Source organism: Zalophus californianus, chromosome 5, assembly GCF_009762305.2.
Source record: "Zalophus californianus isolate mZalCal1 chromosome 5, mZalCal1.pri.v2, whole genome shotgun sequence".
Lineage (NCBI taxonomy): Eukaryota > Metazoa > Chordata > Mammalia > Carnivora > Otariidae > Zalophus > Zalophus californianus.
The window spans coordinates 89,707,883-89,726,977 of NC_045599.1; the positions used below are offsets into that span (position 1 = coordinate 89,707,883).

The 19,095-nt window shown below is 54.8% G+C and overlaps 2 protein-coding genes across 2 annotated transcripts; both read left to right on the top strand.

Annotated features, from left to right (window-relative positions):
• SNCB (synuclein beta) lies at nucleotides 1-9,166 on the top strand. The gene is made up of 6 exons (XM_027606761.2): nucleotides 1-309; nucleotides 955-1,084; nucleotides 3,911-3,952; nucleotides 4,179-4,297; nucleotides 8,056-8,145; nucleotides 8,517-9,166. Exons 2-6 carry the CDS (start codon nucleotides 964-966, stop codon nucleotides 8,547-8,549), a joined length of 405 nt encoding a protein of 134 aa, XP_027462562.1. The 5' UTR covers nucleotides 1-309; nucleotides 955-963; the 3' UTR covers nucleotides 8,550-9,166.
• Nucleotides 9,167-9,304: 138 nt separating this feature from the next.
• Nucleotides 9,305-16,228, top strand: LOC113929688 (ubiquitin-conjugating enzyme E2 variant 1-like). Its single transcript, XM_027606759.2, has 2 exons — nucleotides 9,305-15,617; nucleotides 15,744-16,228. The coding sequence occupies exons 1-2, from the start codon at nucleotides 15,447-15,449 to the stop codon at nucleotides 16,014-16,016; spliced, it is 444 nt and encodes a 147-aa protein (XP_027462560.1). The 5' UTR covers nucleotides 9,305-15,446; the 3' UTR covers nucleotides 16,017-16,228.
• The last annotated feature ends 2,867 nt before the right edge of the window (nucleotides 16,229-19,095 follow it).

The following is a 19,095-nucleotide window of genomic DNA, read 5'->3' on the forward strand; positions in this document are numbered from 1 at the left end:
GGCGCTGAGCTCAGAGCTGCCGCAGCGCCCGAGCGGAAGCCGGAGCCCGAGCCGGAGCGTGCGAGCGAGAGAGCTAGCGAGCCCGGCGCAAGGCGCGATCCGTGGCTGGCGACGCACCGAAGGCCCGGGCACCGCTGCGCGCCGGCTCAGGGCCCGTGCCCCGCCTGCTGTCAACCGACCTGGGCGCCTGGCGAGGTCCCGATTCCCCATTCGCCCCGAGCCCACCCCAGCCCGGCCTAGCCGAGCACCTGCGTCCGCCCGCCGCAGCCGCAGCCGCTGCTCCATCCCCAGCCCGGGCCCAGCTTCCAGGTGAGGCGGCCGCGCTCCTGACGCCGGGGTCGGAGAAGGGGCTGGGGAGGGAGAGGGGACTGGGCGGGATGGGGAAGCGGCTGGGAGCCGAGACGGGGACCCCGCTGGAGAACGGAGAGGGGGCTCCGGTAGGTGCGTGCCAGTGTGCGTCCTGGGGTGTTTGTGTGACCGCTGCTCTGTGTGTGCAGCCGGCTGGGGGGCCGTGCGGACGTGCGCCCGCGTCCGTGTGTTCGTGTGTGTCAGGGTGTCCGTGCGCGTTTGAACGTCTGCGTGTCCTGCATGTGCACGTGAGCGTATCGGCGGAGAATGTTTGTGTGTATGGTCGTGTGACTCTGTCGTGTGTACAGGCAGGCCCCAGGGCTGAGCGCCGAGCCCAGCACCCCGGTTCCAAGGGGCTGCAGGTTGCAGGGCCCCGGATAACCGAGGCAGTGGCTCCTCCCGCGTCCCCGGGTTTCAAGGACGCCGGGACTCGTAGCGGCCCTGTGGCCTCACGCTGGGGAGGGGGTAAGACGGGAGGGGGCTCCCGGCCCGGAACGGCGCCGGGGTCTCAGGAAGGAGAGGAGGGGGTAACCCGCGTCCCAGGGGAAGGGCTGGGGTGAGGGTGCGGGGCAAGCGCACCCGTGCCCGTGTGTTCGCCCTCCCCAGGCCGCCAGGATGGACGTGTTCATGAAGGGCCTGTCCATGGCCAAGGAGGGCGTCGTGGCCGCCGCGGAGAAAACCAAGCAGGGGGTCACCGAGGCCGCGGAGAAGACCAAGGAGGGCGTCCTCTACGTCGGTGGGCAAGGGGCAAGGCTTCCGGGGCTATGCAGGGTTCAGGTGTCCGTCGAGGGAGTGGGGCCAGGGTCCTTGCCGGGAGGGAGTTGTCAGCGGAGGGGTCTGAGCGGGAGAATATGAGTCAGCAGATGGGGCGGGGTCAGCAGGGGTCACTGGGGACACAGCCAGCTGAAGGAAGCCTGGGTCAGTGATGAGACCCTGGGGAGGGGAGAATGGGGGGAAGAGTTGGTGAGAGGGTGTACAGCTGAAAGGCCAGGGACCAATGCATGGGTCAAAGCAGATAGGCTTTTTCTTATTCTTCACATGATTACTACTTACCTGGTGTTGAGCCCTTACTCGCTGCCAGGTACCAATGCCCTAACATCCATTACTTCACTTCGTGCCCCTCGCCCATTCCACAGACCAAGAAAAGTGGGGTTCCCAGAGGTTTAACTACCGCGCTCAAGGTCACACAGCTGCTGAGACCTGAAGCTGGAGTTGGAGCCAAGCTTTATGGGCTCCCGAGCCCCTGTCCTGGCGGGTGCTGCCTCCTGTGTTATTGGGGCTGCCCCTTAGCCCTCCCCTCCTGCTGCGTCCACCTCAGGGCTGCTCTCAGGGTCTTCCTGCCTCCCAATGCCTGTGGCTCCATCATTGCCTCTGGGTCCCTCCTCCTTGCGGCTTCCCGCTGTGTGAGGAGCGAGGCCGAGTGATTGAAATCTCTCACCCTAAGTGTGAGAGGAGAGGGAGCCCGCTGGGTCGTTTGCATAAGGGGATGCAAGGCCCCAAACTGAGAGTTACTGAATTTCTGTGGTGATTCTGGGCTCACTGGTGTGTAGTAGGCGGAATTATCATTTGTGTGGGTGGAAGAGGGCTGGTTAATTTGCCTGGGGTTGTGGCAGATTAGGGATTGTGGCAATTTGAAAAATATGTATTGACTTCTTACTACGTGCTAGTAGGTGCCGACTCTCCTGATAGGGATGCAGAGCATTCCAATAGTGGAATTTGACATCAAGTGGCTGGGATGGGGACCATTGCCGTAAGGTAATCAAAGAGGATAGCATTTGAGCTGAACCCCAAAGCATAAGGAGCTGGGTGGAGGAGAGGAGTTGGAGGAAGCAGAAATGACTGAAGGAGACAGGGCTGGAGAGCAGAGGGCAGGAAGCTGTGGTGGGGGATGAGATCAGAAAAATGGGCAAGAGGCAGCTCATGAGGGGGCCCTTGCTGGCCAGGGCAAAGGATCATTACAACCTGCCATGAACGATTGTAAGCTAGGGACTGACATGATCTGACTTCAGTACAGAAAGGTTCCTCGGGTCTCTGGGGAGAGACCAAATGCAGGGAGGCCTGCTGGGAGGTAGTATAGGCAGCCGACGAGGGTGGCTGGAACTAGTTCACAGGTGATGGACATAAGGTGGAGGCTTGAACCCACACCTGCCAGGCCCCAGCTCTGGCCTCCCTCCTCCCTCCCCTGACCCAGCCCTTTCGCCCCTATGTATCCCTGGCACCTGCCACAGTCTCCCTGCCAACAGACTTGAAGCACCCCCTTACCCTTAGTTTGGCACCTCCTGTTCCTCCCCCTGCCCTGGAACCCCCAGTGGCCCCCGGTTCCTACACATTAAAGTCTCAGCTTCCTGTAGCCTGTAACTCAACGCCGTTCACGGTCCTGCCTCAGTCCGTGTTTCCATCTCTCCAGGTGCACAGACAGCGCTGCTGTGTGCTGTGCAGGCCCAGAAAGAACACCTCTCTGTGCCCTGTCTGCGTGGTTTCCTGTGCCTGAGATACCCTCCCCAGTCTCCTCTCTGCATATCCACCTGCTCCCCCATTGTCAAGGCCCAGGCAGTGCCCCTCCCCTACCATGTACCCCTTGGAGGCTGGAAGTCCTCTCCCCACTATTTGAGGTCCAGGGTGCCAAATCTGCTCTTCTCTTACCCCCATCTGATGGTGAGCCATTGGCCCAGGACCTGGCACAGAGCAGGTGCCAACAAATGTCTGTAGGAGGAATGACGGGGTGCCATGCAGCGCACACACACACCCCTCCCCCCAGCTGTCTCCGTCTGGCTGGCCATAGCCGGGAGATTCCTGCCTTCCCATGCTGTGCTCTCCTACCACCAGCCTCAGCCCACCCAGACACCCATTTACCAATTTCGGGGTCTATCAGCTGTTGTCTGCATTACCACATCCTCAGAATAGGAGACTCCCCACTTCCCTGAAGGCTCCTGCCCCCCACCTCTGATCAGGCCATTTTGCCTTTCCCAGCAGCTAGGAGAAGACCCAGCCAGTCCCATGGGTGTCAGGCACCCTCAGACCCATCATATACCTGAGACACTCCTCACTTTGACTGGAAAGAGGAACTCACATCCCAGTTAGGAGAGTCTTTAGAAGAAATGGAGTGGGGGCTGGCAGGTGTGAGTGCCCATAGGTGGGATGTGGGCAGTCAGGAATCAAGGGCTCCAGAGGAACTTTTCTAAATACATACCACACCCCTCACCCCCTGCTCCACCCCCACTCCACCCTCACCTGCTTACCCTGGGCTGAGAGGTAAAGGAAATGTGCTTTGCACAGTGCTGGCTCCCAGGCAGCATCCCCCAGAGGGTGCAGGTATCATTTCAGGTGGAGGAGGGGCAGACAGTGGGGGAGAACTCAAAGTCCTCCGGAAGTAGGTGTGGAGGGCTCAGTGCAGTGATGAGGAGGGGCACCCATGGGATTTGGGGGCCCAAGGAGGCAGTGATGGGACCACGATGCCCACTGCCGACTGTGTCCCTCTGCCCACTCCATAACCACCATGCTCACCAGAGGCTCTGTTCTCTCAGCTCAGAATCCTGATGTGTGCTCCTTTTTGTCCCTGCAGGAAGCAAGACTCGAGAAGGGGTGGTACAAGGAGTGGCCTCAGGTAACAGCCCAGCCCCGGCCCAGCCCCCTTCCCTCACCTTGGGCCTGGGATCCGGCTGGGGTCTGGAGGGTGGGGGATGGCGGTGGAAGAGGGCACCCCCAGGGATTCCTGAGAGTATGCTCTGTGAGGGGAGGCCAGCTGGGACACTGTGTGAGGGGGAAAGATGAATCTCTGTCCGCTTCACCTTGGCCCCCAACCCCCTTCCTCAATCCTCTGCCTGCTCCAGTGGCTGAAAAAACCAAGGAGCAGGCGTCCCATCTGGGAGGAGCCGTGTTCTCCGGGGCTGGGAACATTGCAGCAGCCACGGGCCTGGTGAAGAAGGAGGAATTCCCCACTGATCTGAAGGTGAGCTATCCTCTCACCACGCACACACATGCGCGTACACACACACACACACACACACACACACGGGCACGGGCACGGGCCAGGGACGCCCATACACGTGCCACCAGGCTTCTCCTCCCCTAGCCAGCCTGAGGCACGCTTGCCTCACTTTCTGCAGGGCTCTGTTAGACTCAGCTCAAAATGAGTTCAGGGGGTGTGTAGGGGTGTGGTGCTCCCTGTGACAGTGACCCAGGTCTGGCCGTATGCATGTATCCTGCTTGTGAGCGTGACCTGGGCCACTATGGGCCACGTCCGCGTGTCATGGATTGTTGGTTCTTTCTTGTCGTTCAACAAGTATCCGTGCCAGAGAGGAATTATTCTAAGAGTTGCCGTGGTGAATAAGTTCCTATGTTCATGGAGCTGATGCTAGAAGATAGACAACCAATGAATAAGATGGTTTCAGACAGGGATAAGTGCTATGAAGAAAAGACAAAGGTGATATGATAGACAGTCAAGGGGTAAGGGGACTACTTTAGTTGGGAGGGCTTCTCTGATGAGGTAACATTTGAGCTGACACCCAAGGGATGAGGCAAGCCTTGTGAGCATTGTATTTCAGGCAGTAGGAACAGCATGGACAAAGGCCCTGAGGCGGGCATGAGCGAGTGTGGGCCACGGGGGAGGGCTGAGTTGTGCATTGCATATTTGTGCAGCCGTGTTCCCCCAGGGGAGCAGTGGTGGCTACCCCCAGGTTCATGAAGGCAGATACCTTCATTAGGACACACTACAGCATAAGAGCTGTGAACTCTGAAAGGCCACAGAGTTGGACTTGAGTCCCACCTCCATTACGCCCTGACTCCGTGACCCTGGGCAGAGTCCATCACATCTCTGAGCCTGCTTCTTTGCCTGTAAGACAGAAGATGAACACAAGAGAGCTCTTACACAGATTAGATATATATATATCAGAGGTTCTCAAAACTTACGTGTGCGTCAGAATCATCAGGAGGCCAGGTTAAACTATAGACTGTCGGCGCCCTCCCTAGAATTTCTGATTCAGTAGGTCTGAGGTGGGACCGGAGAGTTTGCATTTCCAAACAGGTACCTGGGTGGTGCTGATGCTGCGGGCCCAGGGACCACCCTTCACGGCCGGCCTTTACACAATTGATCCTTTCCCCTTTTGCAAGTCTGGGACTGAACTCGGAAGTTCTGGCTCAAGTCCTACGTATGCATTTTACCAGCTGTGTGACTTCCCGTTTATTATCGTTGTTCCAGGGATCCCTCCCGTTCACTGATCTCTTGTATGGGGAGGCAGTGCTCTAGACTCTCAGTACATGGAGTACCTCACTGAATCCTTACACTCTCTGGGAAGAAGGTGCTACAACTTGCTCAGAGAGGTGAAGTGACTTGCCTGCCTCTCTAAGAAGGTGCTTGGGAGGATAAGCTCAGGTTCATGTCAGTGGAGTTGCTGGGAGCCAACACAGGGCCAGGCCCCGTGCTGGGAGCTGGGGTGCAGAGAAAGCCAGATCTGAGCCTGAGCTGTCAGCCTCAAGGGACCTTTGCACAGAACCATTCCTCTCAGGCCTCCTCCCTCCTACCACCACTTCTGACACCCCAAGCCTCGTCTCTCAAGGGAGCTCAGGATCACGGACTTATTATTTAAACAGCAGCCCTTTGGGGCTACCAGGCCTGGGGAACCCGTGCAAGCCCAGGGTGCACATTTCTAAGTGTCCCTACCTCCCAGCCTGCTCCCGTGCATTATCATGGGACCCTCCCTGTCCTCCTACAGAGCAGACAGCACCATGGCATTTCCCATCTGAGGCAGCTGAGTTCAGAGGTGAAGTGACTGACCTGAGCTAGTGAGTGGCCAGGCTGAAGTGTTTTTTAAGTCAACTTTTTATTGAAGTGCAATATACATACAGAAAGCACATAGCCCCATGACATTTTCACAGAGCGAACCCCCCATGTAACCAGCACCCTCTTCAAGACACAGAACATCAGCCCCTCAGAAGCTTGCCTTAGACCTCCTCCCAGGCCCTAAACCCCAGCTAAGATGAGGGTAAGGTGAGGGAGGGGTCTGGGACACAAAATTTGAGGGGAACACTCACTCTGGGGTCTCATTTGCATGGCCCTGAGAGTGGGGGCCTTCCTAACATTTACACCCTGAGTGCCTTATTCACGTCACCGTGGTCCTGGCCCTGCCAGGGTCATGGCTTCTTGACTTCTCTCACCACAGATAAGTTGGATATTTTTTTTTAAAGATTTTATTTATTTATTTGAGAGAGAGAGATCAAGAGAGCACAAGCAGGGGGAGGGGCAGAGTGAGAAGGAGAAGCAGGGCTCCCGGCTGAGCAGGGAGCCTGATGCGGGACTCGATCCCAGGACTCTGGGATCATGACCTGAGCTGAAGGGAGACGCTTAACCGCCTGAGCCACCCAGGGGCCCCGAGTTGGGTATTTTTAACTCCATACACATGTTATCACAAAGTGCATGCTCTTCTGCACCTGGCTGCTTGCACTCAACAGTGCAGTATTCAACCATGCGTGGTATTCAACCATGCCATTCTCCTCTCGCTGTGCGCCATCCATCCCGTGAGGAGCCATACTGCACACCTCTGTTCCGCTGCTGCTAGACATGTGGGTTGCTGCCAAACAATGTGCTCAGGCTGGAATTTTTAATACTGGGTGACTTGGGGCAAACATTTCCCCACCTCCTAGGCCTTGGTGTACCCATCTGTACACTGGGGGAAATGAGCCAGGTCAGGAGCTGTAAACTCACGTGCCCACAGGGCCCACCTGTGCTAGTAATGTGAAGGAACTGAGGCTGCCTGGAGGGGGTAAGGCAACTAGATGGCAGAGGTGGTCAGGCAGGCCTTCTCGGGGCCAACCCCTCAGGTTCCCAAGATTCTTAGTTCTGCCCAGTAGGGAGAGAGAGTGGTTATATGTGGGAAGTGGGGAGTTTGTATACCCCCTACCTACAGATTCCCCCCGGGGGGTCTAGGAGTGTGGCAGCCCACATGTGGCCTTGTGAAGCCGTGCATGGACCCTGGGTGATTGTGTGTGCCCATATGCAGCCAGCTCTGTCTCGTGTTTGTGCACATACATGTGCTCACCTGCAGGTGGCTGGCCATGTGTCTGGCAGCCCCCCTATTTGTGTGCCTGCTGGTCTGCACCCGTCTGGGCAGCAGATGCAGGGGGGAGGGGAGAGTCTTAGCTCACACATCCAAGCAACACCATGAGCTGTTGCTTCCAGCTTATCTTAAAATAGCAACAGCTGAAGAAACCAGGCCACACAGGACCCTGAGGGAGGGATGGGTGGAAGGTGGCAGGGGAATGGCTCAGAGCTCCTGCCCAGCCCTGTCTCAGAGCTTCCATCCCCCTTCAGCCCAGAGGAGCCTCCAGGGTTATCTCTGGGGTCCTGATGCCCAGCAGAACCTGACACAAGGCAGGTAGGGATAAATCGGTGATTGAGTGTAGTGTCTATCTCCCCATCCCATCCAGTCCAAATGATGGAAGTGCAGGGGGCTACCAGAAGCTGGGGAGAGGGGTATGAGAGAGCCCCACTTCCCCTCGCCACTCCCAGCTTCATGCTGATCTAGGGGGATTTCACCCCTCACACCTTCATTCCATTTCCAAGGCACTCCAAATAAACAATTTAATTAAAAATTCTGGTTGTACTGCCAACAAAGCCTAGCCTTCCCCCAATCAGCCAAAAGCTTCCCAGGGTAGGAATTTGGGGAGCATCCCCCAACTGCCCTCATGGCCCTGTCCCTTCTCTGCCGGCAGCCAGAGGAAGTGGCCCAGGAAGCTGCTGAGGAGCCGCTGATCGAGCCCCTGATGGAGCCAGAAGGGGAGAGTTATGAGGAACCGCCCCAGGTGAGGGGTGGCAGGGCTGGGTGGGGCTTTGGGCATCCCAGAAGATTGCCACCATCCCCAGCTGGGGTGGGAGGTCCCTGATAGGTTAGAGTTGGGCCAGGGAACTCCACACCCCCCTTTTCTAGAATCCAGGCCCTAGGAGGTGGCAACAAGGAGGGAGGACAGATGAGGCCTAGCACTGGGTCCCAGGCACCCCTGCCTAGGAAAGTCCCAGCTGTCACCAACTTCCAGGTTCCTCCCTTGCCCAGGGAGAGGGGCATGCGCTGTTCCTCCTTGAGGGGGAGGAGTCTCGGGGCCAGAACCTGGCCACTTGGTCTCCAACCCCTTACTCTTTTGCTCTTCCCCACTCCACCCCCATCCCTCTGATGCAGGAGGAGTATCAGGAGTATGAGCCAGAGGCGTAAGGGCCCAGGACGGCCCCCCACCAGCAGCACAATCCCTTCCCTGTCCCCTGCCCTGACCCCCACAACCAGGGCTGTCCTTCTACTCCTTCCCCCCAAACACGAGATCTTCCTTTGCTCCGAGGCGCCCCCTTGGAGCCTGTGTTGGTGTCTGTCCATCTGTCTGTCCTACCCGCCCGCGTCCAACCCTGGGGCGTGGACAGGGCCGGGGCTGCGGCCGTGGCTGGTAGCCTCGCCGCACCTATGTTGCCTCCTCCCCGCCCCATCCCGTCCAACGTCTGCGCGGATGTAGCATGTTCTATGTATTTTTAAATGAAGATCAGAAAGCGACGGCTCCCCCTACACACTCCCGACAGAGGCTCTCTGAGGGCCCCCCGGGCCAGCCCCAGAGCCTGCCACCCCACTCCCAGAACGACCCCAAGAATTTTTTTTTTTAGCCAAAACCAGGAGCCAGGCTGTGCCATGCCCCCTCCCTCAGCCGGCCCAGTCCGAACGCGGGCGTCGTGTGTCGTGATTGTGGCATGGAGAGTCCCCTACCCCCCGTGTGAGCGTGTCCTGGGTGGGCGGGCCCGGGCGCCTCCCCACTCCGCGTGTCCACGAATAAAGCCAATCTGTCTGTAGCCGCCGCCGCACCGGCAAGGCAGGGTTGGGAGGTGGGAAGGGGCGGCCGACCAGCTTCCAGGTCCCAGACTACTACTCCACTCCGCTCTTTGGGGCCTGGCACCCTCAGCCCAGGTACAAGATTGACCACCTCGGACCTCAGTTTCTCCATCTCCTTTCCTCCCCCGCGGGATGACCTGGGGGAGAGGGTCTACCCAGGCTGGGAATTGCTGTTGGCTAGGAGGCGTGAAGGTGGCCTCGGGCGCCACCTGCTGGACTGTAAAGCTCCAGCTGGGGGTGCAAGGCCAAGGGAAGCCCCGCGCCGCCGGAGCGCAGGGTGGATGGGCTCACACCTCTCTGCACACGTAGAGCAGGGGCGCGGATGACAACGCACGCGCAGACGTGTGCGCGTACACTGGTCCTTGCGCGCCAGCCCGAGTGTACGCACGCTGGCAGGCGCGCACGTGCAGACGCGCGTGCACGCAAGCGGGCCGGCACGTGCAGACACGCGCGCGCACTCAGTTACACGCGCGCCGCGGAGGAGCCCTCGGAAACCAGCAGCGCGGGCACCGAAAGACCCTGTTACGCGCAGGCAGAACGTTTACAGGCGCACAGCCCTGCCCACACCTGACCAACGCAGAAAGACTCATCCATCCAAGGGGAAGGGGAATGGGCAGTCGCCTCAGAAGGAGGCAGAGCTCGGGCAAACCGGCGCTCCACCCCCACCTCGGAAAGGCGCCCGAAGGTTTGCGGCCTCTGCTGAGGTGGGCGAGGGTCCGCAGAAAGCTGGGAAGCCGGCCAGGAGCCCTGAGCAGATAAGGATCGGCACTAGAGGGCCCCCAACACCGCCTAGGTGTGGGGAAGAAGGGGGCGGAGACGCCGCGGTGAGGCGCAAAGGCCCCGCCTCCCTCAAGGGGAAGGCGCTGTTCTGCTGGGTTTGGGAAGCGCCCCACGCCGAAGCTCCGCCCCCATCGGTGCGGCGCTCCGGCCTCCTTTGCCGCAGCGGCTCTCTAACCTGGCTCGTACAGAGGCCCCGCCCCCGCCCTTGCGGAAGCCCAGCTTTGCCTTGCCGCAGGAGCCCCCAGTTCATCTGCGCAAGACGTCACCCCTTTTTCTCCCGGGTGCGACCTCCTTTCCGACTTTAGCCCTGTTTCGTCCTTCAGCCCCAGGGCCGGAAGGAGCTTGCTCTGTTTAATCAACCCCCAGGTGTTAGCGCTTCGTCCTTCCCGGAGTCGTGGGGGGCAAGAGATGGTGCCAGGTCCGGATAGGCCTTGAACGCTGCGGGAGCCCGGTCCACTCAGGTCACCTTGGCCTGCAATGTGCGAGCCATTATTTCCGGAAGTAGGAGGCAGCTGGCAGACGTGTGTGTAGGGAGAACAAACCTGTGGGCTCAGATTCTCCGATTCAACGTGCAGGTGCCAGGATTTCAGATCCCTTTTGACTGATTTAAGGCACTATTTACAAACCCACTCTTCGCGGGGATTGCAAAGTCGTGGCCCTCATGTTAAATTTGGCCTGTAGCGATGTTTAATGTGCTAGCACAAGGTTTAAATTTTTCTAATTTGATTCCAGTTAGCGACAGTCCCTCTCCCTCCCTATCCTGTTCCTCTCATCCACTTCACTCATTTTTATGAACTACCTGGCTGGTAAAGAATTTGATTTCGCCACCTCCCCTCCCACTACCAGCACCTGATTCACATTTTTAGGTGCCAAAACCAGGTTGACCATCTGGATTGTGAGGAGGTTTATTCCTCCTTCCTGGGTGCCAAGCCACGCACCTGGTTTTCTGCTCGGAAACTAATGTTTTCATCCGCCTGGGTCACTTTAAATGCATTCCAGGCCCAGGCCCAGACGCATCCAGGGAAGATGCCAGCCCTGTGTCACACGGCAGTCCTGACTCTGGGGACACGTGTGAGAAGACACAGCTCATGGGTTCCTCCCTTATGAAAGGATGGAGCCATTTCTCAAGTGCCCAGTAGGTCCCCAACATCCAACACTTGACTCCATTAATTTTATTTGAAACCGTCCTCAAGGGGTCCTTGTTATTCTAATACCCCAATTGATGGATGAGAGAATGGAGGCCAGAGGGGCAAAGTTACCTGCTCTAGGTCACATTGCTGGGAAGTGGCAAAGGCGACATTCAACCCCAACTCTGAGTCTGAAGCTCACCTCCTTTGGAATTTTCCCAAACTTGCTCTGAGAGAGACAAAAACACCAACAATAGGGAAATGTGGAGGCAGCCGCAGAGCAGAAATCAGACACTCGTGCAATTTCATGGGGACTGCAAGCGAGGAGGGGAGGGTTGAGCTGTGTGTGCACTTACCTATGTGATGCAGGTGTATCTGCGTCCACGCGTGTACATGGATGTTGCCCGAGTGTGTTGTGTGAGATTAGTCCTTCAACAATGCCTACACCATTCTTAGAAGTGAGGGGCTGCAGGGAACAGCCCTGACAGAGCTCACATCCCGTGGGTCAACAAAAACTTGGAACAAGATAATTCGGAGTTTTGTGACAAACATAAAACAGAGTGATGTGAGAGATGATGACAAGGAGAGGGTGGTGACCAGTATTAAAAATTGGGGTGGTCAGGTCAGACATCTGAGGAGGTGAGGTTGGACCTGAAACTTGAATGAAAGGGGGGTTAGCATGGGAAGATCTGGGGAGAGGAACACTGCAGCTGAGGAAGGGCCCACCTTTCTGTGTCTGTGTCACATGGCAGGTGGACCAGCAGCGAGCCTGAGCCCAGCCTGGCCTCCCCAGTCTGTGGGTGCAGCCGAATCCTCCCTTCCTCCACCTGTGCTCTTTCTTTCACCTGGGTAGCTGCCCTCAACGCTGCCTATTGAAATCCTTTCCTTCTCTGATCTTTCCCTTGTTCTCCAACAAGAAGTAATTTCTCATCACCCCTATCCCGCTCAGCTGGGCACCCGAGACCCCACCCCCACCCCTGCACTGCACCCATGTCAGTCCTCGGAGGGCCTTTGCGGGCTGGCTCATCTGAAAATTGCCCTCTTCCCCTGATGAAGGGCTGAGGGCTGCCCTGGTGTTCCTCCCATTCGCCCGTCTCCCTCCCAGTCTCCCCACCCCCACCCCTAGTAATTTGGCTCCACAGCTTTCTCTGGAACTTTATTTTTGTTTTCTCCCTTCCCTATTTATAGCTCTCTCCCCTCTCCGAACCATTCCTGCATCCATCCCGTTGCCTAGAAACTGGCTCTGGGCTGAGGGTGGGGGAAGGCCAGGCCGAGCCCAGGCAGGGGGGAAGGAAGAGCTGTCACCCACTCCCCCTCTGCCAGCCTCCCCCAGGCTCCCAGAAGCCCACTCCGCCCTCTGCCCAGCATCCGTGTGTGTTTTTTTAAAAGATAAAACAAAATGTAAAAAACAGCATCTTGTGTGAAGTCCTTCAAAGCCTCTAAAGGACATGATGCATGTGATTTCACTTGTGCCTCTCAATAGCCCACTCTGCCAGAGGCCTGGACCCATTTTTTCAGATGAGGAAACTGAGGCTTCAGGAAGCAAAGGCCCCACAGCTGAAGTCTTCTCAGTAGCAACTCCACAGCTTTGGTTTTGTTAGTGTCGGGATATTGGCATGAAACAATGAAAAAGAAGATTTAACAGTATAGAAAAATTCCATAATCTATGAGTTGCAGACGCTAAAGAGAAAAATTTTGTCATGATCCTGCTGCATACTAAGCAACCAATAATGGCTCTGCCATACCCTCCACAGTGCCCCTTCCATGCTGCTCCACCAGCACCCCCTTTTCTTTAGAGGGGGAGGGGTGGGGAGAGACTCTTAAGCAGGCTCCACACGCAGCGCAGCACCTGCTGTGGGGCTCGATCTCACAACCCTGAGATCATGACCTGAACCGAAATCAAGAGTCGGAGGCTTAACTTGACTGAGCCACCCAGGCACCCCTACCATGCCCCTTTTGATGCCCCAACCATGCCTTACCATGCCACACCCCAGTACCCCTACCATGTTGCCACTATACCCCACCTTGTCCAGCTGTAGCTCATCTCTGGCCCTAATCCAATCCACAAATTGGACCAGGAATCCTGAGCTTGGTTCCTGGCTCTGTCATTTCACCGACTGGGTGACCTTGGATAGTTCATGTAAACTCTCTGAGCTTCAGTTTGCTCAGCTCAAAAGTAAGGATACTAATTTTCACCCCATAGCACTGATAAGAGAATTAAATGAGATACTGATGAAAAGGTGTTTTGCAAACTGTAGAGTGCTGTAACATGTGAGTGATCAATTAGAATAGTAAATATTGTTACTGTTATTATCAGGACCAAGAGGTGGGGCAGGGCAACCAAAGTGGGCCTTGGGATCAGAGAGGGAGCCCATGACCTGTGTCTGGGAAGAAGGAGCTCCTTCTCTGGCAGAATGAAGGTCAAGGTTGGGGACTGCCTGAGAGCACCTGCAGACCACTGAGGAGCAGAGGACAGCTCAGAGACCCTCTTGTGCCTGATTCCTCTTTCTCAAGCACCCCTGTTCCCTGGCCCCATCCCATACTACCCCCTCTTCCTGTGCCCCCCGCCCAAGGCCCACCTCTGCCTTCAAAATAGGCTCTCTGGGCAGAATGGGGGAGAGGGCTGCCAAGGACTAGCTGGGTCATGATTCAGCCTGAGTCACCCATCCAAATCCCAGGGCCGCCCCCAGCTAGGCCAGGGCCTGCAGCTGCCAGTGGAAGGGGGGTGTAGAGAGGGAGGGAGGGGGCCTATGTGGGCAGCACACTGTGCTCATAGGTGTCTAGTCCAGGGGCTCTCATGAATATCAGGGCAGTGCTGTGAGGGCCTGGGAGTGATGCATATGAGGAGGTCGGGGTGGGGATGGTCACCCCATGGACATCAGTTACCTGGGCTGACTGAGGAGGCAGGGTTTTCGTGTGTGTGTGTGTGTGTGTGTGTGTGTGTGTGTGTGTGTGTGTGTGTCTATGCCTGCACATGCATGGGGTGTCACACGTACATGTGACTAAATGAAGAAGGGCTAATAGTGTGGGCAGGAGTTTTGCTCCCAGCTTTGTCACTTTCTAGCTGTGTGACCCTGGCAAGTTACTTAACCTCTCTGAATGTCTGTTTTCTCACTTAGGAAATGGGAAACATATTATCAATCTCAGATGGTTTTCCTTAAGTATTAAATGTAATAAGATGATGATTGTAAAACACCTAGGCAGCCAGTGAATGGTACAGCACTACCACCACTGTCATCATCTAGGGTATAGTGGATTATACATTGCTGCATGAGAATGGATACATATCTGAGTGTTTGTATTCAGGTGAGTCTGTACAAGCCTCGGTGGGGCAGGGATCTGGATGATTGTTTCTTGAAGAACTGGGTGAATGTGTATTGTGTGCATGTCTCTGAAGCAAAGATAAGAACTCTTCAGAAAGTGGGTTTAATGGCACTGTTTGCCTTATGATACCACCCCTTTCTCTCCCTGCCCCCCCACACACATCACACCTTCGGTAGAGGCCATGATTTGCTGCAATTCAGCCTAGACCAGGACCAGTGTTCAGGCAAAGGAGCTAAGAAACTGTGGACGCTGTTATATCAGGAGTCTCAGACTTTTCTCAAAAGCCTTTAACCTCAAGCAAAGCTGGAATGGGTGTGAAGAGGGAATGTGTTTGATGGAGTGGATGTGAACATGAGAGAGCACAAGATGTGTGTGTGCGTGCACACACGCGTGCACAGAGGGGTGGAATTGGGGGGCGGCTGCGTCTGCTCTGGTACAGTCTGCTCGTCTCCATGGCGCCTGTCACCACACACGCGTGCTTTTCAGAAAGTCACTGGGATGTTTATTCCACCCCCAGCCTGGGTGCCAGCCAAGGAGCTGCAGGCACTTGTTTATCTTCTGGTGCGTAAGAGTGTGTATGGCTTCCCAGCAGCAGGGCAACCCGAGATACATGCACGCACACACTCACACGGGTGTGGTGACCGTGTTAGTTATCACAGGGTGAGCCACAACCTGGGCCCGAGCAGATTTGCTCCACATGGGGACAGAGATGACCCCCCAGCAGCTCCAGGGAGACACACCACCAATTCAGCCACCCCCAAAGCTCCAGGAAAGTGTGAAAGCTAGTTGCCCAGGCTGTGGTCTTGTGCTCTGGCCCACCCCCAGAACTAATCACTGCATAGCGGTTGGTCAGGCCTAGGTCACTGCCCACCCCTAAAGCTGACAGGGAGGCCCATCCTACCCCACCACATGGACTGGAGTGGGAAGGTGGTTCCCCAAGGAAAATGGAGGTGCTGAGGTCAAAAAAGGGTGCACAGGACTGGCCTTGCCAAAACCCTGGCGTCTAAAGATGGCAGCCACCACGGGCTCGGGAGTAAAAGTCCCTCGCAATTTTCGACTGTTGGAAGAACTGGAAGAAGGCCAGAAAGGAGTAGGAGATGGCACAGTTAGCTGGGGTCTAGAAGATGATGAAGCCATGACACTTAAAAGATGGACAGGGATGATAATTGGGCCTCCAAGATTTATCAAGGGAGGTCTGACAGAAGACTTCAGATGGGGAGTCAGGAGGACTTCTGAGAAGAAGGTGCCGTTGAGCCAAAGAGCTGCAGGATGGACCCAGAACAGCAGCTGGTGTCGGGGCCCCAAGACAATTTATGAAAACCGAATATACAGCCTTAAAATAGAATGTGGACCTAAATACCCAGAAGCACCCCCCTTTGTAAGATTTGTAACAAAAATTAATATGAATGGAGTTAATAGTTCTAATGGAGTGGTGGACCCAAGAGCCAAATCAGTGCTAGCAAAATGGCAGAATTCATATAGCATCAAAGTTGTCCTGCAAAAGCTCCGGCACCTAATGATGTCTAAAGAAAACACGAAACTCCCTCAGCCGCCTGAAGGACAGTGTTACAGCAATTAATCAAAAAGAGAAACCACAGCCCCCCCCCCCATTCGATTTAAGCAGTCATTTTCCACAGTAGTACATTTTCTAGATACATCTTGTAGACCTCAAAGTACTGGAAAGGAAGCTCCCCTTCAAAGGCAATTTATCTTAAGATACTGTAAACGATACTAATTTTTTGTCCATTTGAAATATATAAGTTGTGCTATAACAACAACAACAAAAAAAAACAACCCTGGCGTCTACCGTGAGTGCTACACTATGCTTGGTGCTTGGTTTTATTTCTCCCTATATCCTCTTCAGGACTCTGAGAGCTGAGTTACATAGGATGAAGTTGAGACTCAGACAGACCTCAATCAAGGCCACACAGCTAGTTGCTGGCAAAGTCAGGATCTGAACCCACACTGCCTGCTTCCATGCCCTTTTGGAGCTCCCACTCTGCTTTAGCAAGTGTTTTGTTGTCTGGAAATTTTCATTTTTAAACATGTTTATATCAGTAAGTCCCCATGGAACAAAGGTGGTTGGAGAGTGTGACAAAGGGCACAGATGGAAAGAGGCCCTGACTGTGCCCATGTAGCAGACGCAACTGGAGCTCTGACCACATCCTTTCAGATGCCCTTATAATTTCTGTGCCCACCAGCAAGACTCCCAACAGGTGGTACCTGCATCCTTGTCAAAAATCTGCCCCTGGGCTTTAGAACCCGCTTTACCCGCATGAACTGTGGACCAGAAGTGCCTGGGAATTAACACATAGCTCCATGGGTTGGCCCTTCATCAATGTCTGCCAGGTGCTGGGATATAAATACACCAGCTCACTTACCATCAGCCAGGGGAATTCTGAGGTGTACATTTACCCCATTTTCTAAAACTTCCTGCAGGGTTACACTTCACCCACCCACTGGGATAGCTGGCTTAATAACCATCTCTTATTGGATGCCTTCCCCTCCTGGGTCACCTTCCCACTCCGCTGCTGGTATCTCTGCACCTCCCAAATGAACCACATTCCCTCAATCTTCATCTCAGGATCTGTGAGCTGCCCCAAGGCTCTGGATCCCAACCTCTTCTTCCACCCTGAGCATCTGGGCCCAGGCATTGTGCTCTCCCTTCCTGGCATCTTCCCTTTCCCTCACTACTGGCCCCTCTCATCAGAATTTAAATGCCTCCAAATCTCCTCAATTTAACCTCCTATCCCACTGTAGAGCTTATGATATTGCCTGTCTCCCTCCAAGCCTAAATTTGCTGAGAGAGTCATCTTCTTGCTCTCTTTACTTCTTTACTCCAATTTACTCATCAATTCCCCCGCCCCATGTCTGCCTTCCACCCCCACCACTCCACTCACTGTGCTTTCATCAAATTTCCATTACCTTCTTTGCAAAGTCCAGAAATCATCTCTCAGGCCATATCTTGTCATCCTGATGCAGTTGACCCTGCCTTCCTTCTGGAATATTCTCTTCCCTTGGCTTCTAAAGCATCATTCTCCTGAGTTTCTTCTGGTTTATCAGATTACTGTTTCTCATTCTTTTTTGCAGTCTTCTTTTCCCAGCTGGTACCTTAATGTTGGCATTCCTCAGGGTGGATGTAGGGCCCTTGTTTCACCTTATTTGGTCTATACTCATTCTTCATGTACTGACACCCCTCTCATGACTTCCATCACCAGAACCCTGGTTTGTCTCCAGCCTGGCCACTCAAGAGCTCAGTTTTAGACTCAGACGTCTCAGCATGGTGGCCCCACAAGCTCCTTCTTTCCCCAGGGCTCATCAGATGTACCTGTCCTCCAACCACTCAGCTCCCCAGGCAACAGAATTCTCTCTCCCCTCACAGGCACAACCACCCATGACCAAGACCTGTTGACTTTACCCCTAAATAGGTATCAAACCCCGCCCCTCTTCTCTATCCCAACAAACACTGCCATGTTTCGGACATCATCATCTCTCACCTGGACAACTTCACGGCGTCCTCACTCATGCCCTGGTTCTACTCCTATCCACCCTGACTCTGCCCCCAGGGGGAGCTTTTTAGATCACAGGTTGGTTCTTGCCAACTGTCATGTCTTTTGAACCTCTCCAAGACTCGATGTCTTCATCCGTATCATGGGGCCAATAATGTTTACCTGGGAGGATTGTAGGGGGAATAAAATGAAACAATGAATGTAGAATAGGGTTTGTATACTGTGAAGGGATAGTGCTCTCGTGGGCAGTGAATGAGCAATTTTCAGGGCCTGAAGCGTTAGGAAGTATCCCTTGTGTTTGGTGTTGTCCATGGTGCTGAAAACCGGTCCGGCATCCTGAGGTTTTCTGCTTCCCTGGGATGCTGGCTGAAGACGTTGGTCCGATAGATTTTCTTCATTTACTACCTGGATTTATAAAAGATCACGGTGATTTATGGTTCACCATGTAAGTGGGAGGAATAGAAGCTAAGGGTTTAGCGTGAGGTTTCAGGAATTAGCTCCACTATTAACTAGTTGTGTTAATATCTGTTTCTAAGTTTTCTTATCTGAAAAATGGGGATATAATATATAAATATTAATTTGCTCCTAAGTGATTGGAAATTGAAATTTTATGACACCGTAACAAAAAGTTAGCACGGTTTCTACCCCTAAATAAACATTACATTAACCTTAGTTGTTACCATTTTTAATAGGTGGCCTCCCTGTACAAGTAAGAAGGTTTTATCACCTCTCGGCAATTACAGAATTATTTGTTCTCCTCTGGGAGGTCAAAGAGGAAGGGACTATTTCTCTGCGAAGAAATGTCGAGGGGGGTGGTAGGCAAAAAGGCCTCATGTCCTCGGCAGTTCAGATTCAACTGGACACCCCTGAACACCTACCTCATCCTTCCAAGACCACTGTGAGGTGATTAATGTTAGTCCCATTTTATAGATTGGGAAACTGAGTCTCAAAAATGGGGAAATAACTTGCTGAAGGATACCCAGAGGGAGGAGAACCGAGCTTTCATAGACCGGAGGGTGGGCGGGCACCCTGGCTAGGGAGGCCCGTAGCGAGGGACTCGAAGGAGCCTCGCTCCCACCCTACTCGTGTCCCCTCAACTCGCGGGAGCGTGGGCGGTGGCGAGACAAAGGGGCGGGGGCGGGGCGGGGT

Bases quoted from the DNA above. Each gene is read 5' to 3' on its own strand.
- SNCB (XM_027606761.2), top strand. From the start codon at position 964: ATGGACGTGTTCATGAAGGGCCTGTCCATGGCCAAGGAGGGCGTCGTG. The intron at 1,085-3,910 runs GTGGGCAAGGGG...TTGTCCCTGCAG, and splicing joins GGAGGGCGTCCTCTACGTCG to GAAGCAAGACTCGAGAAGGG. The intron at 3,953-4,178 runs GTAACAGCCCAG...TGCCTGCTCCAG, and splicing joins GGTACAAGGAGTGGCCTCAG to TGGCTGAAAAAACCAAGGAG.
- LOC113929688 (XM_027606759.2), top strand. From the start codon at position 15,447: ATGGCAGCCACCACGGGCTCGGGAGTAAAAGTCCCTCGCAATTTTCGA. The intron at 15,618-15,743 runs TTTATCAAGGGA...CGGGGCCCCAAG, and splicing joins TGATAATTGGGCCTCCAAGA to ACAATTTATGAAAACCGAAT.